The sequence below is a fragment of the Patagioenas fasciata genome, chromosome 13 (assembly GCF_037038585.1).
Source record: "Patagioenas fasciata isolate bPatFas1 chromosome 13, bPatFas1.hap1, whole genome shotgun sequence".
NCBI classification, from domain to species: Eukaryota; Metazoa; Chordata; class Aves; order Columbiformes; family Columbidae; genus Patagioenas; species Patagioenas fasciata.
Window position 1 is genome coordinate 23,059,046 of NC_092532.1, and position 27,022 is coordinate 23,086,067.

At 40.0% G+C, this 27,022-nt stretch overlaps 1 protein-coding gene across 4 annotated transcripts in view; it reads left to right on the top strand.

Moving 5' to 3' along the window:
- The window catches only part of WWOX (WW domain containing oxidoreductase), a 467,497-nt gene that overhangs the window by 220,205 nt on the left and 220,270 nt on the right, over positions 1 to 27,022 (top strand). Inside the window, exon 9 of one of the 4 annotated variants that reach the window (XM_071814354.1) lies at positions 4,058 to 4,555. The exons of the other annotated variants lie outside the window; for them this stretch is intronic. Coding sequence (XP_071670455.1) covers positions 4,058 to 4,312 — 255 coding nt within the window. The 3' untranslated portion in view covers positions 4,313 to 4,555. Of the gene's footprint in view, positions 1 to 4,057; positions 4,556 to 27,022 lie in introns of those variants that run through there. 4 annotated transcript variants of the gene reach the window in all.

Here is a 27,022-nt window from a genome sequence, read left to right on the forward strand (position 1 = left end):
ATCATTTCTTTGCAGAAGCAAATGGCACAAGGGTACAGTATAAAATAGCTATAACCTATAGGGTTGGTACAGTGCCCTAAAGGTCCCATCTGACTAGCAAGGAGCATAATGCCATGGAAACACGTTCTTTCCATTACACTCCGCTTGTCTTCCAAGTTTTTCAGTCCTGGTAATTGTGAAGAGCATTTAACATTTTTAGTATGGCATTGATTGTTTGTAACGCCTTATTCAGCGTGACATGAAAGTGAGCTGAACGAGAAGGGATGCGAGCTGAATCCGCACACGTGCAGACAAGTAATTAAAGGTCTTTACACGTCGTGCTTTGTATGCGTGTGCGGATATGAATGTGTACAAAACTTTTACACAGTTTTATGCTGGGATTCTGATTTCTTTGGGGTTTTGTTTTGAAAAAGGTTTGGCGCCAGGTACAGGCTGACCTGGCTATAGCTTAAAAATAGGGGGAGAACATGGAATTAAAATGCAATACTAAAATCAAATCAGTACACACATTTGAACCCACAGTTGCCATGCCTAAAGCAGAAAAGTGCCGAACAAGTCAAGAGGCTTATTAGCATTTTATGTAAATCAGTTATTACTGTTCTCCACTTCCTTAATTATCCATGTTATTTCAATACAACCCTTTCTTTGATGTCCCAATTCTATATTTAAATAGTGCAAGATTTCTATCATATCCTCCCGCTGAGGTTTGTTCCATGCAAAAAACATGCCAAGAGCAGCTATTTTAGAGTCTACTGGGAAACGTTTAATTGGTTAATCCCATTTGAGTTATGAGGGAGTATTGCCACGCACAGCAAACAGAAACATGGAAAGTACTGGCTAGGAGAAGTTTACTAAAACCTGCAAGACTTCCCCTGAAATTCAGCCCCGAAGATGTTTTGTTTCCTAGGTACCCACTGGGAAAGGATTCAAAGGAAAATCCTTCGAACTTCTTTGAAATACGCTAAATGATGGAGTCATAGTAGAAATAGTTTTGGGTTAAAATGCGAAGTCATTTCTTTTGGTTCTTCTCGCGGTGCGGAAAGGGTCTCTGTATGTGACCCAGCGCTACAGTGGGAGGAGAATAGCGGAGTTCAGGTGAAAGCAAACACAAACAAGTTGTTAGTTGTTACCTACGATTGTGAGCAGATGAGCGCTCCTCCGGTTTCCATGTTGTAAAGCGAGCAACATCGTCTGAGTATGAATTCCAATGCAGAAATGAACATTCTGTGTACCCATTGGGATCAATTCTGCACAAAGGGACGCTTGAGAACATTTAACGTTCCTGTACAGCTTCCCATTTCCCACCACAGACTGGAAACACTTCAGAGCAAAGTACTGGCAAATATTCCCTTCCCGATTTCAAACACTTGATACTTTTTAACCTTTCAAAAAACTTATTTGGAAAGAGGTAAGAGTTTTAGTACAAGAAATGAAGAAAAAATCGTGTACTTAATTTGGCTATAAACACAAGAAGCAGAATGCTACAGCATGGTCAAACATTAGAGTTAATCTGAGATTCTACTGGAAAGAAGTCAAATTGCAGACTTTCTTCTTTCCTTTTTTTTGTTTTAATTAATTTTAAGGGATAGCTTTAATTTCCACATTTGCTGAAGATGTATCAGATTGTATAGTGGCTGGGAGAAGTAGAGGTAAAGGAAGTTTTTTTAGTATGTAAAGCTTGGTAAATAGGAGGAATGAGTTGATTAAGAAAGAAACCCACTCTTGTGTTCTTCTATAAATAACGTGGTTCTTTTTGGACTGATTCCCAGCAAAGGTTTGGATTGTCCAGTTGAGAGGGTTTGGTGATAAGATTTTCGGTATTTGCAATTCTCGCAAACAGATGTCTCCCCCTTACAGATATAGGTTAACTTATTAAAAACCCTACGCCAGAACTGTGGATTGCTGAGTTTCCATCACTGGGAAGTACATTGTTCCAACTCTGAAATTATACAGTCTAAAATCATCATCATGTATTTTCATCAGGATGAAATATCGAGAGCTCTGCTTAGTGCAAGGTTTTATTAATGATGTGCTGTCAGAAGCTGGATGCTCTGCATATTTGCATATTAAACAGCTGAGTGAAGAAACATTCCTTTTATTGCTGCAGGGAATAAATCAGTTTAAAGCAAGTTCTCATCATTTATACTCCTTTCAGCTAAGTCTTCTTTTATTGAAATAAATTGTTGAAGTGCTTTGCTCATTCTTTGAATACTGATGAAATTTACCTTGATAGGACCTGAGGAAAAATAACATTTTCTTAAAGGTGCAGTGTTGTTCTTTATCTAAATACGGTCTAACTTTTAGAAATCGTCTGTGAGAAAATTTGTGTATCTATCTCCAGCCACACAAAACCTTCTTTTAGTCATGGGATTTCTGTAGGTAATTCAAGATGCTTGCATCATTTTTCCCACCCAGGAACTTTACATAGCATCTAAAAGTTATATTGCGTGCGTTTTGTACGCGTTCCTCAGTTGGTGTTTAGGGAGCGACGCGGCGCAGTGCAGATGAGCTTCACCTCCTCCTGTCCGTCTGCTGTCTGTTGGTGGCAGCCTGGCTTTACAAGTGCGGTGTCTGAAAGAACCAGAACAAAGTCACTAACAAAGAACAAAAGTTTGTGTTCTACTTCCTATTCTTTGGTCGTGCTTGAAATGAAGCACACAAACTTGCCGCGAGGCTCCGGTTTTCCCCACTTTACCTAAACAAATCGTTTTGAAACCGTAGTTGGTTAAAAGGTGATGAAGTTTAAGAGTCTGTTGTTTTTCCCAGCACGAACTAGGAGAGAGCGACAGAAGAAAAGTCACTTAACGTTAAGTGAATGTATTGTAGGAAGTCAGGTGGAGTTTGGACGCTTTATTGAATGCTCCTGTATTGCATTGGCTGGGACTGAAGCGTTGTCTGTCTGTCGCAATAACCCGCAAAATAGCCAATGGCATTTCCAAAGGAAGAATATATGGCTTGCATTCCGCTATTTTATTTGAAAAGGTTACAGCAGCAAGCCATTATATGACTTTCTTATGTCATATAAAGTATTTGAAAATATAAATAATTTGTGACAGGAGCTTCTTGTTTTTAAGTGGAAAACGTCCATTTAATAACATGAAAATAATGTCAAAACGTCCTCTCCTAGGTGGCTGCCAAGCAAACCATTGCTTTTCATTTGTGTTTTATTTTTGGAGGTCGGGCTTTGCAGGAATGTTTTCAGATGCTTAGAAAAAACAGTGATACATTGCAGCTGTAGTTAATTTTAACTGGGCAGCACTCGGTGAGCTGACTCGCTGACCAACAGTGCAGCCAGCGGCCGGTGGCTGCGCTGCCGCTTTAAACATCGTATAGAAAATAAAGTCCTTCAAGCCAAAGTCATAAAGAACCAAGCTGGAGTTACTTTTGGAACATACGTCTGTGCTCGTCTCACTGTGTGTTATTAGGGATCCCTGATCCTAAAGATGTGATATCCTATAAAGTACATTTTGCCTTACCACCTAACCCATCCAATTATCAAAATCTTGATATTGATGAGATTTTTAGTCTATTTGAATTATTTAGATTGTCATTGTGAATTAATAGTTGTAATATTTTATGTATAGCGTCAGAGAATTCTCAAGTACAGCGTATGACTCTGCAATTGGAAATCCGGGTAATACTTCTTACCTCTTCAAAGATTTATCTACTAATGTTCTGAGGTGTTATCCCTGTAAAAGGCTGTCATGCCTTTGATTTCTTTATTACTATTCAAAAATACGAGAGAGCTTTACTAAAGGTAAAGTGCTTTTTTTTTTTGAAGCTATATGTGATTTTTCTTTTCCTGTGATTGAATAGTAAATCTGACATAAATTCACTTGCTGACATTTGGATGTTTATAGGGATGATTTGGTTTAGCGGTTACACCTATTGTATTTCACAGGAGCGTTGTCAGGCTTAATTAATTATGCTGCAGCGATATGCGGTGCAGATTTCTCGTTGCAGGAACTTACATTGCAGGGCGGCTTCTACCAGAGCAGCTGATTTTGCTCGGTCGCAATGCACCCGTTTTTAACCACCAGCCCATCTCTGTTTGCAGGTGGAAACGAATCTGTTTGTAGCTGAGAGAAAGGGGAACCGAACAACCCCTGTTGACTCCATTGCTGTAAAACAGCACTGCAAGAAAGATCCCATCCCAGTTCGCCTGCCATCTGCTGCTCCTGCTTTCAAGGATGCAAAATACGTGATGACTGATGGTGCTTTCTGTTCGCCTCTTACTGTCATAGGCATCGTAGGTGGGGACGTCACACTAGAGCACAAACTGAAAGAAAGCAATAGGAGAAAAGTCACTTAAAATGGTGCAAGATGTAGAATATAGAAATAGTTGAACTGTTTTTAGTGATGAGTCCACACCGAGATGTTTCTGTAGTATTGAACCATGAACTTTTTGTGGATGACTTAAATATAAGGAAAACAGTGCAACACATATTCATAATTTCAAAAGGGTAAAGAAATAGGAAAAACAGCAGGGTGCAAACTCTTAAAAATGTACATCTGTACAAATTGTTCTTATTCTTGAAGATGGGAAAAATACATGGATTTAGAAAGTATTGCTAAGAAGATTATTAAAAATTACTTTGAGAACCAGATTGCTTTATGGGGAATGCCAGCATCTTTATTTCTTCCAGCCACCATGAAGGGTTCTGTAATCCTTGGGGACTTCTTCAGGAATAACAGGAGTATTTGAGACCAAGTATACCAGGTTACCCAGTATAGCAGGTTACCCAGTACACCCCTTTGCTGTGTTTTCGTGAGCTATTGGGCTGTTTCCAGAGTTCTTGTGCACCGAGGACAGTGGTGATTTTGTGCCAGCTGAGACTTCCCCGTGGCGATTCCGGGCGAGCAGCTTCACTGCAGGTCATGGGCTCCGAGGAATGCCAACATAATCCATCCTGCGAAAAGCTATAGTTACATCTGTGTGAAAATTCAGCAGCCTAATTGTTCTGTTTTGTTGTCGTTTTTAACCTAGTCTGGTTTACCCATCCCTCTAAATTACTTTGAGCAGAAAAAATCGCTTAGCATTGTAGATCTAGAGTAAATTGCTGTGCTGCTGAGAACTCTACAGGGAAGGGTGTGGGAGGGGAGGAATTTTGGCTGAAAAGGTATCTTTTGAGAAGCCCTGCCTATCTGACTTTAGTTTTTAAATGGTGCATTTTGGGCAGGATTCGTGCCAAGATGCCTTTATATATTAGCTTTGGTGAGCTGTTGCTCTGTTTGTAGATGACACATGGGCAGTATGGCATGCCTGTGGGTATGGTGAAGACAACAGCTGAATTTTTTCATGTATCTTTGCTCTACAATAATACTTGAAACAACTTGTGATCTCGTAAAGGTGCGGCAAGAAGGTCCAGAACAGCAAAAATTCTGAAACGCTTCACCACACATAGGTTCCTTTTGTTCTAACTGATGCATTATAGTATCGAACTACAAATAAGCACAAACTCTGCCTCTAAATCTGTGGTCAAAACTTTGTGTTTAGCGCCCGCGTGCTTGCAGAAAGGACTATGGGTCTCCATGCCCACATGCAGCTTGTGCTAATCCGTGTTGCTATGGGTGTTGTAGCGGGGTTTGGGTCTCTGAGATGGTGAACGGGAGCAGAAGGAATCTCTGCAGGAGCTGGAGGACTCTGCTCCATGTGCATTTGTGTTGTGCCGGACAATGAAACTTGATCTTGAGCTCTCGGAATCCCAATGTAATAGAAAACAATACTCTCCCCGCCACACATAACAGAACCAAAATAATACGAGAGTGATCGGCTGCAGATTTTCGATGCAGAAGCATCTGAGGCTGGTACTAAAACTAGCACTCCAGAAATCACTAGAGGCCTCTAAATCTCTATAGTACCCTTGTTAGTAAGTGCCTGGGGATTTGTTGGTATTTTAAGATTTTTCGATTTCAGCACTATAAAATAGGGCACAATTTAACTGAAGGTGAAAATAACTGCTATATATATTTCATTAATACCTACTTTGTTCTTCAGTTGTTTGTACTGTGTACAAGAAGATCTCTTTTCCAAAAGGATGCCTTTTACTTTGGCTGCTCCTGAGGAAGCACAACCATATATTGATTCTATACAAGAAAAGAGGAGTCGTGACTGCCATGACTTACTTGTAACATAAGTGTGTATATCTTAATTTACCTTATGGTTCCCTGGTCGATACATCATTTAAACTGACTTGTTTTATTTTCCTCGTTGGCCTTTGATTTCTTATTTAAGTTCTTGAAGGCAAGAGTTGGAATTTCTAACATGCAGTCAACAAAGGATACTTCCATCAAAACCTACCTGTAACTAAGGTTCTTAATTTTTACAACTATTTATCATGAATTATTATGATTATTATCATGCCGAAGGTGTAAGTGGAGTTTATAAAGAGTCACAATGATTCTCTGGTAACTGCACCAGAAAAACAGATATGTTAGTTTCATCTTGGTTTTTTGTTAGGTTAAATTTCTCCTGGTAGTAATCAGGAGCAATAGGGAAGGAGCTGGGCACATGAAGAAGTTGTGGGGGTGCTGGGATGGGTAGAGAGAACAGAAAAGGGTCGGTAAGAGGGATAGGGAAGAACAGGAGTAGCAGAGATCGGTAGCTGGGGAAGCATGAAACACTGGGACGAATCGCCAGTTAGCAGAGAAGGTCGTTCTCAGATGTAAAAGAGCAAAATCTCATGTTGGTTTAAAGTCAAGGCAGCTTTCTGAGCAATTACAATCCTCTCCTCTTCTGCTGAGAAAAAGTTAGCACAGCTTTCAGTATGGGTTGGAAAGGTACGTATGGAGCATGGCCCAACTAACACTGGCACTAAACCGCTCGCCAAACCCGGAGCACTCTTCATCTTCCCTGGGAAGGACACAACAAAGGAGACTCTGTTCCTTTTTGCATGTGTTGTAGGACTGGACTAATGCCATAAATACAACTAAAAGGTATTAGTTGGGATGAATGATAGCTACCACAATCGTGATATTTTCATAGAAATTGTGTTTCTGTTCAACATTATCAGTGCTTGGCTGAGGAAATGCAAAGAGCTTTTAGTCTGAAATACACGTGTTTATAAAGTTTGTTAGATTTTTATTAAAAAGAAAAAAAAATGATTCTGCAGTTCATCTGAGTCTCTGGATTTTTGCTGTGCTCAGAAATTGCAAAAGAGAGATCGGATTGGAAAACTGAGCTACTGTAGCCTTCACCTCTTAAATAGACTAAAACGTGTGTTCAGTGGAGGCATTATGAACAACTAATGTAGCTGGGATTAAACGAACAGGTATTCAGAGGTAGGTGCATTTTTATGGTTTTGGGGTGTTTGTAATTGTAGTTGTATTTTTGTGTCAGCATTTTATTAGGAAGTTTATATTTGATCTTTATGAGGTCGTATGATGTGAGAGAATCCAATAAATGCCTCTGGATGGGTAACTGTTATCTGTGCATCAACACTCCTGGTTTATGTGGTCTTTGTGGGTGGCAGAAGAATGTGATTTAGAACTGCACGAGAGTACTATGCTTTGATTTATGATATAGCACGCTGAATATGATAAGTAAGGCTCTCTTCCTTGTTTTTTATAAATATCATTCTTAAGTGAGAGCAGAATTTTTGTTTAAAAGGAAGAAAAGCCTGTAGTACATTCCCAGGTCAGCTATGGCTCAGAGCCCTGGGGTGAAGGAGAGGGAATATCCAACTAAACCCTGTAAGAACTGTGGTCTTAAAATACACAGAGGATTCACGCCAGTGAAGTCATATGCATTACAGAAATAAGGATCTGTTTGATGTTACCGTGAAACTTCTTATTGACTCCCTTCACTTGTTCACTCTGGTCAGTGTCGTATCTTGAAGAAGACTCTCCTTTTGAGATTAGGTATCCCGAGTTTTATCAGATAGTCTCGTGCCCTTCTTAAAGTGTACATTGCATATCTCTTACTGCTTGCAAATACATTATGCACTGGATATTATCTTACTTAGGAAAAGCACCTTTGAAGATGCTGCTCTCATGTTAAATTAGCTGAGTTTGATTCAGCTGATTTGAGTTCGGAAAAAGTATGGAGAAAATTAACCTGACAAAATTGCTTGGACTTGGCATTGTAATTTAGTGTAGCTTTATTTTTGAAGTTGGGTGTATCTAAGTGTTAGTAAAAATATGACGTTGTGAAAACGATGAAAAAAGCATCTGGAACAAAGACACTTCAGAATCACGACAGCTGCTTTGTTGGAGCCGCTGCGCTGGAACTGCCGTGAGAGCCACTGAGCACCATTCACTCACTACAAGTTTTTGTTTGTGCCTTGGGTGACACCGAAGTTTAAGCAGCTGGGAAAAAAGGGTTCAGAGCAGCCCCAAGTTAAGCACATCCAGCCCCCTGGTGTTTCCAGTTTACCTACAGTTTTTTTATTTAATTGAAAATACACAAACCACCAAACTCTCCGGCTTCAATCATGTACTTAGATCAAAAGACTTTAAGTCTAAGCAAATATTAAACAAAACTTAAATAGGAGAGTCTATCTGTCCCCAGGGTGTGTTTTGCCCTGGGTTCGTTGGAAGGACCAAGTTCCTCTCGATGCCAGGGTCACCGAGGGGATGTGGTGGCATCAGTGTCAGCACAGGGACTTGGTGCCAGTTCTGACCGATTCCACCGATTCTCTCTGCTATTCCTTTATCCAGAAGTATGTGTGTTAGGCGGGATGTATATATCCATACACACACACACACACACGCTGTTGCGTATATATATATTTACACACACGCTCTTCTGAATAATATACACTTCTATATGTGTATAGAAGTATATATTTACACACTATATACACTACTTCTGTGTAGGTGCAGACTCCAGTGCTTCTATATTCTATATATGATGTGTGTCTGTGGGAGATTTGAGGGATTTTCTTAAGGTTGTTGTGCAGATGGGTTTCTGTTAGATAGAGATTTATATCTGAACTGGACAGAGCAACTCCAAGGCCGGCGCGAAGGCTGAAAAACAACACCTGTTATGAGAGGGAGGTAATTCTATAATAACAAGACCTGAACATGGACAATATCCGATCAGCCAGTGCGTGTTTGGAACGTGGACGCGTGATCAAGAAATAACTGCATATATAAGGAGGCTTGTCTCTGTAATAAATGGCTTCACTTGAATTCACATTGGATTGTGTGGAGTCCATGATTTTTCGCCCTCGCATGTGTCCATTTGTATATAGTGCATATTATGCTACATATGTATATAGACACACACTATAAATAGTGTGTTTGGCAGGGCTGGTCCACACAGTGCAGGATGTGAGCACATTCTGTCCCGGTTTGCTCGGGGTCCAGAGCGATGTGCTCGATCCTCCTCGGGTCCAGGGGGTGATCGGTTTCCTGCAACTCAGCAAACCCATGCGCTTTACCTGTAGCCAACAATCCACCCTGAGCAAGTTCTTATTTCGCACTATTCTCATGTCTTATTCTGCTCTTATGTAATTATAGCTCAGCTGGGCTTATTTGTGGGGAAATAGTTACAAGAGATGTTCTGTCATGGAATTATTATGTAAGTGCAAAGAGTGGAGTTGGGTTTTAGGCTCTGGATAGGTGCATAGCAGCTCAGTAATTGCGTAGTTTCTGGTATCATAAGCAATATAATATGGTACAGTGTATACTTCATTAAACAGTATCTGATTTTCAGGCCAAACCTTAGTGTACAAGTTTAAAATTGATTCTTGGACTCAGCTGGCTACCAATGCAAGATACAGACACAAAGCCAACATTTTCTGATTGAGTCTCACTTCATAAAATATATTTATGTTAAAATATGTTAATGTTTTAGTCCTGTTTTGGAAAGGAAGAAAACTCTTGTCTTTAATTGATTGCTCTGGAGCATCCTGAAAGTGAACTCAGAACAATTCCTTCCTGGAGCTTTCTCTTCAGAAAGCAAAAAAACCTCCTAAATCTGCCTTTACCCCACTCTCCTTCAAGGCCCCCCCTTCTCCTCCAAATTAGCAGCTGAACCACAAAGCTGATCAGTAAAACTTATTTTATTGTGCATTAGAAGGAGCGGGAGTTATTAACTGATTGTACCTGTATCAGTTTTTATAAATATGGAAATGTAGATGGTGGTATAAATACTGTATAGTTACTCTTTTATGAGACTGAATGGTATTTAAGCAGATCATTTTCTCACTAGACTCAGCTTTCTTCAGGTATCAGTTCATTCTTTCAGACGTAAGAACTTCAAGAAACCATAAAATCTCTGTAAATTAGTAAGACTGTGAACCTGATGCAAGTATATCATGCTTCTGTAGAAGTTTTCTAGTAAATTGGTTAGACCGTCACTGAATCCACTCAGCACATGTGCTGATGGAAGCCTTCCTTTAGTTGCTAATATATTTGACAACCCAAAGTGTATTTATGAGGAAAGAACGCAGACAACGTAACACTCATATTCCAGTTTTGGTGGTAAATATGGCTTGCAGTATATTAGTGAAAACACAGGACTGTAAGTTTGGAGGGGTTCAACTAATGCATCTCACATTTGGATGGAGCAGCTGACCGAAACCGGCATTTTAAATTACCAGAAGGTTGCAAATTTAGTTTGGAGACACTCAGATGCAACAAGGGTTGATGCTTGTAGTCTCCTTCCTGGTGATGTGATCTTCCTCTTCCCAGGAGCAGAAGCTGGTGTTACTGGATACGCACACCAATATGCCAAGGGTGCATTATTTTGGGGAGAAAACACTGTTTGCAACAAAAAGGTTTTAGTCTTGATTTAAATGAAAAAGAAATCTGTTAAACCTAACTGCAGTCTGTATTTCCGTAATAAAAGAGAAGGATGCAGTAGCATAAAAGTTTGATAAAGTATTAGATGTGTGTTCTCCAATGTGTCATATTGAACAAGGTATTCTTTACACAGTCAAAGGAAAAAAGAAATCTAGTAGTTGATTGGTCAGTAATGGAAAAGAAGAGAGGACTCCATCACCAGTTCTTTGTGTAAGAATGAGAGCATTTTTGTTTTCCAGTTCCACTCATCTTAGAAAGGAAGAAGGTGGTAAAGGAAGTGATTTTTAGCTTAGGAGTCCATGGAGCTGTTTGGCAAATGGAGTCATGGAAGATGACTCAAAAATGATGATGACCATTTAAGATGATTCTTAAATAAATAAAAGAACGAAAAGATATTTTAAAGCACTCTTGCATATATCAAACTACAACTCAACTGAATTAAAGAGAAGCTTCTCTTTAGAAATATATTCCATAAGCACTTCTATGTTCCTTTGAACACTGCCAACATGGTAACCAGTGGTTTGCTCCAGATGGCAAGTCTTGGACCTCTAGGCTGTGGATGTCTTTCTGGAACCACTTTCAGTCAAAGCAATGATTTGTGTGTCACAGAGAACAAGGGCTGTTTTATTTTTTGATTCTCAGAGAGTTGGTACCCTAATCACATATGTCAACTCCTTTGTAATTGCATTTTGCAGTAGTTGGGAAATACTCGAGTCCCTTAGTGACACAGCATCCGTAATAACATTGTCCTCAGGTACCTCCATTTACCTTTGTGTGTGTTCTGTGTGGTTTTCCTAGAGGCGTCTGATGCCCTGTTTTACAGGTTTTACTGTGTGAGTAAAACACTTTAGCCAGACTCTTTAACTTTGCTGTTATATTACTCTTTCTCCACTCTGTCATTCACCTTTCCCTGGCTGTGTCTGCTTCACCCAACATTTTCCAAGCCTTTCTCCCACCAGTGGACAATGGTTTTGACCTAAATGTTTCTTTAGAGAGCACTCTCTTTACTGTGATATCTTACAGATCAAGTATCTATGAAGTTTTGTATGTCTTATTTATGGCATATTCAGTATTTTCTTTTTCAGAGATCCTGTTTTTCAAAGACTAAAGTGTTAAGTTTTGACATAAAACTCGGAAAATGAAATGCCACAGAAATACTTGAACTCAGGAACAGCTGAACAAAAGCGTGGGTTTGTTTGTTTGTGGGTTATTTTATGAAAAGAGGACAAAAGGACTTTTGGTTTTAGTAATTATTTTTTAAAATGTGCCTCCAGTTGCTGCTTGAAATGTTTGGGGTTATTTTTGGGTTATTTTCTGTCTTCCATTTCCTGTGAGTCAGGCTTTGGAACAAGGCAAGAAATCAGAGTGTGGTCTTACCAAGCTACTACACCTTGTGCACGATAGGTAGGTCCACATCAGAGTTCAAAAATGGTATAAATATTTTACTAAAAATAAAAATCTACCTTCTAGGCACATAATTGGCCCACATCATATCTGCCATGATAGCCTGCACTAAGGGACTACTTTAAAAAAAGGTAAAAAACCCAACACTTTGTATTGAATAAACTTGAAGATAAATAGAGCTGTTGAAAAAGACGCTTATGCACTTAGACATTAAAGTGCAAGAAGCCACACTTGAGCTTTTAGCATACATGTATGTCTAAACTGTGAAAATGTGAAAGCAAAGGTTATGATTCATAGGGCAACCATTTTTTAATACCAGTTTTTTTATGAGAATATGAAGCACTGGAGCTTACTCCAGGTATTCCCCTTGAACTTGATTTAAACCACTGGTAGCTCCCTAGCACTGGGAGCTGTGGTGTTTTGCCATGTATCATACCCCTCTACTTGTTATTCCTAAATTGCTTGCTTATACCCAGCGACGGGTCCTTCAGTTTCTCATAAATTAATAAGGCGTCTGTGAATATTTGCAAGCGGGTTGTAGAGCTCTGAATCTGTTCCAATACAGAGACTGTTAAAGAAAATGGGAGAGCAGCTAAAGCAAGATTTCTTTTCCTTAGGATGCTCTTCCAGTCTGAAGCAAAATATTATTAATCTAGACTGCCTGCTACTTTCATTTACCATGTAGCTGCTCGTGGGATTACAGGCACAAAGGTTTCATAAATTTCAAATGAAATATGAACATTTGTTGTCAAAATACTGTTAAGCTATAAAAGCTCTGCTAGTAGTCGTCCCGCTCTTTTATTGTAACATTTATATCCATGGGCGTTAGTGTGTTCTTGGGTCTGAAGGGGAATTTTTTTCCCCTCTCTCTATTTTTTTCGCATGATTTTCATCCCGGTGACAGATAACAAGGCAGGGGATTGGAAAAGTCATACTTCTTATTTTTCAGACTATGGCAGATCCTTTCTGTAATTATGTGGCATTGCAGGGGCCTTATCTAAGTAAGCATAGCACCTTAGGTGCAATTTAGCATCCAGATGCTTGGAGAGGCAGGACTGACGTATTTTTCCGAAGGGAAGAGCAGCACGGTGGCTGCTTCCTTCCTTCCTTTGTGTGGCGTTCAGCCTGGTGGTGCCGTTTGACGTGGCACTTGTCCCACAGGCATGGGAGAAATGGAAGATGGAAAGACAGGAGTCTCTCTGCCGCTTAATGTATGGCTGCTTGGTCATACAGCTGCGGCGCTAAAGCTTTTACCTACGCCAACAAAACCTGTCCCTCTTAAAAGTCAATAGGATTCTTTATGGGAATAAAGCTGTATATAAATTGTGGTGTTTAACTCCACCTGAAATTACAGGGAGCTCTTTCAGTGTACAGATACTTACGTAAATGTTAAATGTGTCTGCTCAGAAGTCCAAATACAGAAGTCTCTGCTTTTAGATATCCAAATTAGAATTTTTTGTTCATAACATAGCATTAAAAATAAGCTAAACGATTCAGATTCTACTTTAATAAAACATACCGCTTACCATATTGTAATAAATACATTTTGCTTGTGATTTCTTTTAGAAGATACGTATAGGATGCTGAAATAGTCACTCATTCTTTGTCCAAGGTATAAGGGGAGCTTCTATACTGTGAAAAACGATTATGACATGTTAAAACTGTGTAATAGTAAGCAGACACTTTTCAGTGCTGATGGGTGAATTCTGGAAATGCTCTATTTATTTTCCCTCTATTGACTCGTTGCATTCAGGCAAGACTGCCAGTGCATTGACTTGGAAAACAACTGAGACTGAACAATTTCAAACCATTGACATTATACTGCTTCATTTGTGAGCTGCATTGCTTCTGCATGCACCAGTTCCTTTTTTATGGAGTGCTCGCATGTTTAGGAAGCTTTCAAAAGAGGAGAGGTGTAAGCTGGCTTAGAAGGAAAGCTGTCCATTTTATCAATTTTATGAGACCATTGAATAAAAAAGACTGAGAATTTAAAAAAATAAAGCCATGTAGCAATTCATGGGTCTGCTCCGCATGCATTTGGATGCACTATTTTTAAAAAGGAAGAAAAGGAAAAGTCCAGGCGTTTAAAAATTGACCCCAGAGAACATTTTCAGCTCTTGAAACAATAGAATTTCCAGCTGCTACCCTCAATGCAACTTTTAAGAAGTGTTTTGTGGCACCAGTGCACAGAAAAATGAATGAGAAATGGATTTGCATCTGGGATTTAATTTGTGTCTGTATCTGTCTGTCTGTCTCCATCAGACTGATCAAGCTTCTTTGTTACCAGTTCACATCACTTCCCACTAGCATAATTCCTGCTCTACCAGGGATGGCTTTGTGTGGGAAAAGACTGCTATTGTGGGGAGGACCAGTATTTGCTTCCATTGAGCTCTGAACCAGGGCTATTCACTGGTGACTCTGAATTTCCCTGTAACAAACACAATGTCAGGGCTGCGTCCTGCGCAATAAAATGGAGCCCGGGATATGAGCAGCCCTGGTTATGGCTGCGCCGGGAGCTTAATCCCTTGTGTGGCTGCGTGTGGACTCATCACGGGTTAGTCCAAGTGACCAGTCTCTAAATGACACTGCCTGATGTTTATTTATAATTATTCCCACATCTGATCTGTCAATTAAGCAAGAAAAGCCGGGGCTGGGGGGAGTGTGAATCTTCCTACTGAGGATATAGCTCAGGGAACCTATGGCCTCCGAGGTCTCTGCTGAAGCCCACCCTTTCCAAGACTAAGTCGAGAGAAGCAACGCAGTCGAAACACTTGTAAAAATAAAGGCAGAAAAATACCGTTCCTTGTTTGTTCAGCCAAAGGCAAGGCAAAGTCAACCCGTACCTTGAAAGTCACACCAACCTTCTTCTCCTACAGCAGCAGCATTGATAAAAGCTGCTAAAAGCTCATGTCTCTGTGCCCACAGCGTCCCCTGCTCCTCTCAGTGATTTGTCGTAGGTGTAGATGTTGGTAATTTAGGAAATAATTCTGCTTATCTTGTTTATGATGATGCATAGGAGCACTTCACACTCTCCTAGCTGCATCACTTGTCTCGTGCTAAGCAGAATAAAATGCAGTACTGGGTGGAGAAGGCTGGAATGTCTTTTTGTAGCCCAGCAAACAATGCAATTCCTTATACAGCTGAGGGAGACTCCTATTCACCTGCTTGAGTGAAGATGCTTTTACTACAACATCAGTTTTACAGCCTAAGTACATAGATTTTTTCTTCACAGGTAGCTTATGATTGGCTGTTTATGCTAAACATTTTACATTCTGTTGTATGTAATGCATAATCCTAAAACTTGTTTTTCGTAAGACAATGTGAACCATTAGATTATCATCTACCCATTTTGAAAAATACCAGGGATCTTTAAATGGTAGATTAGGAGCGTAGTTCCCAATATAGAAGTTGAACTTGCTGCCTCTGGCCAGAAATGAGAATCCTGCCAACGTGATCCAAATGGAGGTTAGTGATGTGATGGCTGGAGTTCCAGCCGCACAGACCTTTCACTTCATTATGAGATACAGAAATATTTGAACTCCGTAATATAGAAATTCCAAAACGTGTTATCTTTTCATTAATTTACCTCGCTACCTGTGAATGATTTTCATATCTGCTGATGTCAGTTATTCTTTGCACAAGAAAGACAGAGCCCAAATATTTGTGTAGATACTCATACTCCTCAGATTTGCTTTTCATGTCAGTCACAGCCTCTCCGTTCCTGTGGAAGGAAATGTGGGCACAGGCGCGATAGGGAGGTCATGATGTGCTTCACTACGTCCAGATGTGGGCACAGGCGCGATAGGGAGGTCATGATGTGCTTCACCACGTCCAGATGTGGGCACAGGCGCGATAGGGAGGTCATGATGTGCTTCACCACGTCCAGATGTGGGCACAGGCGCTATAGGGAGGTCGTGATGTGCTTCACTACATCCAGATGTGGACACAGGTGCAATAGGGAGGTCATGATGTGCTTCACCAAGTCCAGATGTGGACACAGGTGCAATTGGGAGGTCGTGATGTGCTTCACCAAGTCCAGATGTGGGCACAGGTGCAATAGGGAGGCTGTGATGTGCTTCACCACGTCCAGATGTGGGCACAGGTGCAATAGGGAGGCTGTGATGTGCTTCACCACGTCCAGATGTGGGCACAGGTGCAATAGGGAGGCTGTGATGTGCTTCACCACGTCCAGATGTGGGCACAGGTGCAATAGGGAGGCTGTGATGTGCTTCACCACGTCCAGATGTGGGCACAGGTGCAATAGGGAGGCTGTGATGTGCTTCACCACGTCCAGATGTGGGCACAGGTGCAATAGGGAGGCTGTGATGTGCTTCACCACGTCCAGATGTAGGCACAGGTGCAATAGGGAGGCTGTGATGTGCTTCACCACATCCAGATGTGGGCACAGGTGCAGTAGGGAGGCTGTGATGTGCTTCACCACGTCCAGATGTGGGCACAGGTGCAATAGGGAGGCTGTGATGTGCTTCACCATGTCCCCAGCTCTGCAAAGCCGGGAACCCAGGCCTTGCGGGGTCTGCTGTGCCACAGACGGCCCCGCGGGGTGGGCTGCAGCTGCCGTGTGCTTCCAGTGCACATCATGGACAAGTCTTGTTGAAGACATTGGCTTTGTGCAGTAAAAACTTGTGGCTTTCCATCGAGAAACTTTCATAAGCCTATCAACTGCATTTCATAGGCGGCATTTGGTGCGTTGCCAACGGTCGGATGTTGCATCTTGTTTCCGAATTTTTGACAGAACCAACCTCATGAGTAACTTGAATCTAAATACTGGGAGAGCACTGGAGAAATCTGCTGCATTCGGAGATCTGATTTTATTTACCTTTTGGCACTAGGTACTAAAATAACATAATAGATTCATTCTATACAGGTGAAAATGCATGAAAGGCAGACTCGACCAAGTCAGTGCAGTTCTGCTGCTGTTCCTGGGTTTGAATTTGCCCGGATGGGGTCTACGTGTGAGTCGTTGTTGAGCCTCAAGGGATTTTCCTAGTGGTCAAGGGTATTTGTGTCGGTGCTTCTCCTGCGTTAAACCCCCAAAGGTGTCGTTTTGAAGAATTAACGTTAGAGTGGGGCTTTTTTTTCTTTAACGTTTTATTGAGAAAAGGAAATGAAGAATCTCACTGCTGTCATTGAGAAAATACATTATGTCAGAAAAATGTGCTGTAGACTGTAACTGTCGCCATATGGCTCTTGCTTCATCAGTTTAAGAGAACTGTTTGTGAAATCATGGGCTTGTTTTCTTCTTCCTGTTTTCTCATACAGCCCAGATGTATTTCAGTGCTTCCAAATATTTGTATTCCGATAGTCTCCCTTGTGAACTTCTCAAACGCATTATAAGGGCTTAAGAAACAAAGGCCATTAGAGAAAGAAAGGGCAAGCATGAACTGAAAGGCAAATAACATCTTAAAATATGTAGAGGTAGGCTGTAAATGTGATTGGTTCACTGGGGCGCTCTTTTGAAATATGAAGATAAACTGCCCCTCTGACCTCTTATGAAGTTACATAATTATTTGGGAAGGTTTATCTGTGTGTCGCTTCGCAGTTTTCTCCTGTTAGTGCCACTCTTTTACTTCACCTTAGAAAAAGAAAACGTCAAGCAAGCAAGCAAGGAAGAAAAAGGCCTCTCTGGCTGGTTATCTGGACGTGGAATCCGCCGCTGAAAGGACCCTGGCCCTCCTGTTAACACAATACTTTTATCCGGTAATCACAGCCTGCGGGAGACAAAATAACAATTCATCTGGAAAACGAGATTAACTCATTTAAGTTAGGCAGTGATCACAGAGAGAAACACGTTGGTGTTATCTGTCTGAACGAAAGCATACAGATTGGAGGGCCATTCCGGTTCAGAGGGCCCGTGTAGCAGGCCCAGCTTGTTGAAAGTAATTGGACCCTGTCAGAGTATGCCTTTGTGAGATATGGATATTACAATGGAATTCTATTAATCTCTGACAAATCCCCTCTCATCTGATAAAGGCTGTATACCTCTGCTCTTCATTACAACAACTCGCTCGTCACTTTTATGTGTGTACTGGTGGGCGCTGGGCCCCCCTGGCCGTGTCACAGGTGAACGGCGGCATTGTCCCTCTTTTGGGGCTTTTAATCTGTGTAGTGAAATGACTGCGGTGATGCTGCTTATTGACTTGCTCTACGTTTTTTGTGATGTTTTTGTTTAGGTTATTTTCAGGAAAAAGAAACCACCTTTTTTTGTTCTGCTTAGGTATCCTAAATACTTCTCTTGTATTATCAGAGGTATCACTGATAAACAGAGACTGAATTAACATGTTTCTCACAGCCTCTGTATTTGTTATCTAACCTGTTTTTCTGATGGAGAAAGTTACGGAGATGCTGTAATTCTTATAAATACATTTGTATTTTAAATGTGTTCATATTCAGATCATAGGAAGAACAGAAAATACATGGGGAACAACTACATTTGGGAATGTTCAGGAGCATTCACCCTTTGTTGTGAGTGTTGTTGAGCCGTTCGCACGCTGAGGCCCCGCTTCGTGATTCAACCTGCTCAATTCTTCACTAATAACAGCAGCTACAATAAGCCCTGGCACATTAGTGTGAGAATGATAGGAAAGAGGAGTTAACGTTAGTCAGCGTTATTTATGTCGCTCTATTCCTAGGTACAATTTGTAAACATTTTAGCTGTAATTGCTTCCACTTCCTAATTTTTGTTTTAATCAACCTGGCTTAATTTTGCCTTATTTCTCCGGAATGTCACAACAGATTACGTGGAATATCTGTATGCTGAACACTTATGCAATTCCAAAAGGCTTTCCCAGGGCAAGCCCGAGAAAGTCCTGTAGAATGAAGGTGAACCAGGATGCTATTTCTCTTAGGCAATAAAATGAATACAGCATTTGTCCAGAAGGAACTGAAGAATCCAGGTACATTTCTGCCTCCATGGTGTCAACCACCACTAAAGGGAAAGGCAGCTTATAAAAGGTTTTGCTTTTGTGACAGGAGAAGATCAACAGTAAAGCCTCATTCCTCTTTGTGAATTCCTATGTATATATTGAGCAAAAGATGCTTTCCTCACAGAAATTGAGTCCTTTCCTTTCTTGTCCTTCCCTAAGAGAGGCCACGCAGCCACGGTCCAGCTGCACGTGCCTTGGGGAGAATCAGTTATAGTCCTGATGGTAGGAAAACTTTGACGATATTATCTTAAACAACCAAGCTAAACGTTAGCTCCAAGTTGTTTTATTAGCAAGTTGGACTGTGTGTTCACCACTGAAGTGAAATACGCAAACATATAGTAGAATGATCGAAAATAGTGGAAGTGCTTTTAGTGTTTAAATCTCCCGTCATTAGATAGATCGTTTAACTCAGGAGGGGAAAAAGATGAATTTTTTAGATATAAACACGAGAAGTTTTCTGATGGGTTATATTTCCTGAAGTGTTACGCAGTATGGCTTTTAATAAATGTTCAAAAATTCATAAGTTGTTTTTCATGCTAAAAGTATCCATCTGCTTTCACCGAAAGAGACCGTGCAGCAAAACCACACGGATTCCTGATTCCTTTTCTGAAGTAGAGCGAGAAAGATTGAAAAAGTCCAATGCATACATCCCATATAATCTTAAAATATAACCTTTGCAATATACCTATGTCTCCTTCATGGTATCGTACACACATTTAGCAATAGAGAGGAAGAGACGGTGTAAAACCATTCAAATAAGTTAGAGTTCAGCATTAATAGTTGAAATATCAGTTAGCAAGGGGTATAACAACATTTTAGCTTCTGGCTTATGATTACAATCATAGCATCTTTCAGAATTCTGCTCATTCATTCACCCCAGGTGAGTAATTTCCTTTGGTAACTGAGGGAACATCACTAGGTTGGTTTTTGGTTTGGGCTTTTAATTATTGTCAATCTTTGTGCAAACGCAGGCGAGTAGATCTTGCACCTAGGCTGCTGAATTTGGGGTGCTACTGAATCTGAAAGACTTTGAGCCATCACGTGAACTCTGAATCAAGCATCAGAGGCCTTAAAGATACCTGTGGATTTTAGGAAGTAGGTGTAAAAGAATTCTGGGGCGAAGGGATGGGGCTGCACAGGTCGATGCTTGAACACACACCCAAGGATCTCATGGTGGCACTTGGGCTGCTGTACCCGCCTTGCTCACAGGAAATCGAAATTAAGCAAAATACTATCAACTTGTAAAACAAACACCTTTTAAAAATGTTGAATTAGCTTTTAATAAACGTCTCGGGCAACATTCAGTAAGTCCTTTTAAAGTTAAGAACAGAATAGTTACTCAAGTTTGGCCATCGTGTATGATCGGACTATTTTAAAGGATGTTGATAAGTTAAAAATACAGTGATGGAATCATATGAATTTCAGCTCAAATGCTAAGGGGAAATTGCGCTGTTGTAGTATGTTAGCAAATGAAGCTTTTAAATACGAGAAACTGATTATTTGTTTATATAAAAATGTGAGAAACTGATATTTGTATAATAATAATAATAGTTACATTGTTACACTTTGAATCTTTGGTGTTACATAGTGGCAATACAATTAGTTTAACAAATATAATGAGTACCTATGGAAAACTAAATCTAAATATATTTGAAGCCAATTTTTTATCCTTTTTTGTTAGCAGTACATCAGCCAAGTATTTATTTACAGGGATTTTGTTTCCAGTGTGTGTACCTTAGTTGTTCTTGATTTTATTCATTTTAAGCACGTTTTCAGTAAAGTATTGCACTTCAAGCTCTTCTCAATTCAATTTGAAGTGAAAGGTTTCTGAGTTTGGGTAATTTACATATAAAAGCTTTACTGTACATTTTAGAAAATGACTCTGTTCAGAAAACAACCGTTTCTATTTAACAATATTGTTACTCCACAAGCTGAGTTGCTTTCCCCACTGTCTTTTGCTTTTAGAAACAATATTTGTTCTTGTCTTAATTTTAAATTGTCAGTACCTGAAGATGTATAACTTCCCCCTCTTCTCTCCTGCTGCACTGAAGTGATACAGACCTCCTGTGATTTGTGATGTAAGAAGATGAAAAACAGGCTTCTTTTGTCAATGTAGGAGTGACGTGCATACGATTCTTTTGAGACTCTCCTCTTTTGTTTTATTTAAATGAGTGCTAATTGTTGATGGCAATTTTGAACTAAAAATCATTGCACTCTGTATCGAATTTTGAAAGGAGTCATATATCATATCATATCATATCAAATCATATCATATCAATCTTGTTTTAGAGGAATGTAGGAACATATGCAATATTTACAAATAACATGCTTATAGAGGCGGCTGAGGCTGGTTCAGATTGGACCGTGGATCAAAATGAGATCTGACCATATAAAGGTACTCACAGACATTTAATGGTATTAAAAAGTGATGCTCTACCAAAAAAACGTACATTTTAATGATTCATTTTAGTCAGGAATTAGTTTGTGAAGTTTCACCAGATGCATTGCAAACCAGTTTGCAATGGTTTTGTCTCCAGTTACAGTAAATAACTCGAGTACAATAAACATCTATTTTAAAGAAGATTCGTAAAACTAATTTAGAGTTAATATTACATTCTCAGGAAATATTGAGTATAAAGCTTTACTTCTTACATGAAGACCAGTCATTGCTGGATCTTTTTCCTAGAGCAATAAGGAAATACCAAATAATGTTTGCTGACATATGCAAGATTTCGTACCTTGCAAAGTTGCGCTTATCACCACTGCATTTATGCATAATCTTACGAAAAATGTGAGACGAAGGTTAATAGTGCTCAGGTAGCATTTCGGGTGTTCAAATGCCGTTTAGACCAGGATAATCAGAAACGCCACTTTGTAGCTGTGTACAATGGCAGTTGCTGTAAATGTCCTGTGGATCACACACCGCTGTCAAAATGCTCTAAATATGAAGATTTTTGAGTCTAAAAGGACCTTAATAGGATTTGGACATATCTTTAGAGTCTTAGAGGGATTGATTTATTTATTTGTTTGGGTTTGTAGAATTAAAAGTAAGATCAATTTTGCACTTTTTAATCAGATCTGTTTTCCAAATGAAACTTATTCCGTATTTTGCATTTATACATTTAAAGAAGAGCTAAGTGCAATTATCAGGTGGAGTGATGATGTTTTCCTTAAACGAGGGCTGTTAAAATCTCTTTAATGTAGGTCTTCTCATAAAGTGGAAATTGCCTTTGCATGTTTTTGCTCTACCCAGTCACAGAGTTATTTATCTATTTACCTCTAGTTTCAAGGGGTTTTCAGTGGGGTTTGGTATCAAGAGCAATATGCTGAGAAGTGGAGACAGATGAGATCTGAGTATTCTGCAACTCGTCTCATTGCCTCCAAGCACACCAACTATTCCTTCCCGTCTGATGGCAACCTTCTGCCCCAAAGAATCACGAACATTCTCTTCTCTGTGATTCTATTGTCTCAGCTGCTGAAACACCATCTATATATTTTACTTTTTCAGAGATACTCTAGTAGAGTAACAGAGGCCTCATTAAGGGCATCTAGTATCTTAGTTCATATTTTATTCTGATTTTTAAGACTGCCTGAACAGAAGGGATGAAGTGAGGAAAGAACAGACTTATCTCTTTTTTACTGCCCTTCCGTACCAGTTGCTCCCAGTGTCAGAAATACCCCATGATTGCTGCTGTGCAATGTGGTTGGTGCGACCACGTTTGGCACTGATTCACAACTCATTCCAAATACTATTTCACAGCAAATCCTCATGTAGCACAAAGATAAACGACATTGTAAACACGATACAGGATGAGACTGCCTTCGTGTGGGTATTTCTTTAAAATTTAGACTAAGATGCTGTGTTTGCCATAAAAACCAGAACAGCAGCAGACTGCGGGTGAGGAAACTGGTGAGTTATGGAGGAAACAGCAAACAGCTGGAAGTTTTGGTAGTGGTTGAGTGTGCTGGGGTGCATTTTGTTTCTCAGCCTACCCAAAGCTTGCGATGCTGATGATGTGTGACTGGGACTTGCTCTGGGCTTGGGACTCTGTGACGGTTGCATGGTTTTGATCCATGTTGTCTTTGGCACATCCTACCAGGTTATCACAAGATAAACCCATGAATTGCATTGCAAAGAAGTTCGTAGAGCAAGGAAGCTTTTTAACATCGCATTGCTGCAAAACAGTGTTCTCCCTTATTATCCCTAAAATGACTGTGCTATATTTGCAAGATGATTGTTGGATCAGGTATTAATGTATATAGTAAATATACTGAGGCCGTGCACTGCAATGCTGGTACCTGAAATAAAACCACTTGTTTGGAAGCTATGGGAAGAAGCAAACTTTAATTGCAGTTTTGGCCACAGGGTTTCCCTCTCACAAGTACAATTTTTGGGGTGATTGTGGGGCTGAAGGGAGCGTAGGCCATGCTGGTGGGTACATCTGTATTTAGAATCATATGCTGTGATGTTGCAAAGTGACTTGGCCTAAATACAGAGTTGTGAGGCTTTTGGTGTTTGTTTTGTTGTTGGGTTTTTGTTTGTTTGGTTGGTTGGTTTTTGTTTTGTGTTGTTTTTGTTTTAGTTTTTTGTTTGTTTTGTTGTTATTTTTTTTTCCTCTCCCTCCTCCCATAGCAGAAAAAGAAGGTTTGATGTCTGATTGAAGAATGGTGGGAGGGAGGAAGTAGAGGGAAGAGAAACAAATAATCACTATTTATGGCAATACAAATACAAGTGAGCCATTTTTATTTTAGTGCTAGTTTAAGAAAATGTTGAAATTGTCTGGTATTATTGGTAACAAGTCCCTTTGTAATGAAACCCACTTGATTGGGGTGTGCAAGTCTCAGGATTACTCTCTCTTATCTGGTAGTTAATGCCGTGGTTAATATTTTACTGTCAACATTAATTAGAGATTTGGGAGAGTAACTGGCACAGAGATCTGGTGCCCTCCCGCTCTTGAGGATGACAGATTAGAGCAGTGAACAACGAAAGGGCAAAGTGTCCCCCTCTTAGAGCCAACGCAAACACTGTAGATAGAAGCAGAAAGAGACAGGAACTCCAGCACTCTTTTGTATATCAAGAACAATCTAGTGCAAGCTTTCCCCAGCAGCAGGGTCTGGATTGTATCTACTTGGCTTGTGTAAAAATTATAATTTAAAATGTGCCTGTAGAGAGAAAATTTGACTGATTCTTCAGAATTTTCTTTCACGTTTCCTATATACTGTTCCAACTAAAGCCTCTCTTTAGTGTTTCCAGGAGGAATGCCAAAATGCATCAATATACTCTGTGCTCTGGCTTGTCAGAAATGCCAGTGACCACGGTGGCATTGCCAAGGGCTCCTCCTTGATGTGTCCCGGGAATAAAAAGTAGAGGTAGAAGAATGAAGTGCCGTGGAAGTCATCCTCAGTCTTGGGAACCCTTAGGAGGACATCACTGGGGATACTGGGATTCATCTGCTCTGTAGGTTGCACTGATTGGTGCTTCCTTACTAAGAAACCCTAAGAAATAGGTTAATTGTACTTTTATTCCAGATTTGGTGAATTGAACAATAAGTTCACCTCCAACATCTATCTTTGTCCCTGTTCATAGTGGGAGACAGCAATACTGAACTCTTTTGTAAGCTCCATATAGAATTAAGAGTGTGCTGTTAATGATAATTCTAAATGTTTATACGCTCTGATCATTTTTTTTTTTTTTTGAGTTATGTGTACTTTAAAAATGTAAAGATGATGAGAAATATTGAGAACTATGAGACGATGAGGAAGAGACTGTTTTGGTTGTTTTGAGTGTTTTGGTTTGGTCTGGTTTCTTGGTTGGTTTGTTGGTTGGTGTGGTTGGTTTGTTGGTTGGTTTGGTTGGTTTGTTGGTTGGTTTGGTTGGTTTGTTGGTTGGTTTGGTTGGTTTTTCCTGTTTCTAGAGAAGTAGAAAAAAAGGATATTCACCAATTTAAGTGCTTCCTAGTAATTTTTTTAACTACCTCTACCCAAGAAACAGTTTAAAAAGTGCACTTGCATCCCTTCTTTTGGAACAAAGTCAGGGTTGATAATTTATCAAGATAGCACTGTGGATAAGAGTTAAAACTATTTGTGTATGATTTGGCTTATGAACCATCATAAGTCTGTGTAGAGGGAAAAAAAGAGAAAGATAACTCGTAATGATGTGGTTTTATTTTTGTTATTGTTCAGTACACTGTTTATAAGAGATTAATGGGGGTGGACTCAAGACTCCAACATGAAGATGTGGTAAATGCTGGGTCCTTATCCTCCTTATGTGAACCTTTCAAGGGGAAGTTATTGTATTGTCTTGTAATTACTTTGACAGTGGTTTTGGAGATGGCTTCAAGTTGTGGGACAGATTTCTATTTGGTTTAGGCTAAGCACATTTGGGTTTAGTCTCCGTGCAGTGAGAGCTGCACATCGGAACCGCGATGCAGGATGGTGCTGGTCAGCCCAGGGAACGGGGTCTATCAGGGCTTTAGAGCTGCTGGGGAATGGGCTGTGCTCACGTTGTAACTTACAGCCGAATTTCAATCTAGGTAATTGAGGTTACTTGTGCTAAGAGTTCGCTGTCTCTAGCCTGTGAAATGAGTATTTCAGGGGAGGAAAGGCTAAAATGCTCTTCGAACTGAGAGCACTTGGGAACAATGAGACTTCTCCGTAGCTGAGAGGGAAACAGGAATGAAAAAGGTAAAGAAACCCACATTGTCAAGGAAGAGTGTGAGTTTGGAAACTAATTATACTCCTATTGAATCCAATAACAAGAATTCCTATTGATTTTAGAAAGAGTATGATTTGGCAACATTTCATCTCCTCAGCCTGCACTAGCCAGTGCATAATGGGCTCTTTTAAACCTATTCATTTGTTTCAGCATTTATTGGAGGACAGAATGCTTACAGCTGGCAGAAATAGACGAGAAGCTGTTTTATTTAGAACACTATTCAAATAAAAGAGTAAACCAGACCATCACAAATACATTCAGTACTGCAGAAAAACCTGTTATTAAGGAATTACAAGCTTTTGCCTTCCTATTCTAACCAGCTGTTTTTGTAGCTTCGACATGCCTGGGTTGGTGTTTGTTGGGTTTGGGTTTTGTTTGTTGGGTGGTTTGGTTTGGTTTTGTTTTTTGGGGGGGTTCTTTTATGTTGTTTTGTTTGGTTTTTTGTTTTATTAGAGCAAGACATGGAAACGTATGAAGTCTACACAAAAGTCTTATTTGCCATGTCAGGTGTTGAAGTTGGGCTTCACAGCAGTGTTAGTGTTTGCTTTGGTTCGGCTCGTATTTAGCACGTAGCTTTTAAAAGCCCTTCATGGTTGGAGAGTTTTTATTGTAAACATAAAACATTAATTTAAACATTAAAATTTTTACAGCTGCTTTTTAGTACATAAATTTTCACAGACACTCAAAGACAGTAATTTTTGGTTTAATATTTGCTTTTTCCTGACTGCTCTGAAGTTGCGTAGAGAGGGGGGAAAGCAGAACACTGATAAAACACTTCACGTTTAGAACTTTGAGCTGTAAAAGCAACTTTCTTAACACGGGGGAGAATTCTTATTAAGTAAGGAATATATATTAGTGTTGCCAAAAAAAGCAAACATTCCTACCATTGGGATGGGGGGGGAGTTTGTTTTCTCTCCCTTAAACAGTTTTTCAGCAGATTAAAAACATAAAGAATGAAAAAGGAAGAAGAAAAGCAAGTCAATCTGCTCATAGACTCAGCAGCATAATGGGGGCTTTTCACATGAGAAGCCCCTCACAACGGGGCCTCCAGAAAATCTCTTTCCAAGGTCTAAGACAATAATACCAAAGAAATAAATAGAAATTCTATAGCAGTGTTAAAGTTTGGAGTTTTATGGCAGTACAGGAAACAGCTGTATAAGATTGAAAAGCAGTGGCTTAGGTTCGCCTGCTCTAACAGGTCGTGGTTGGG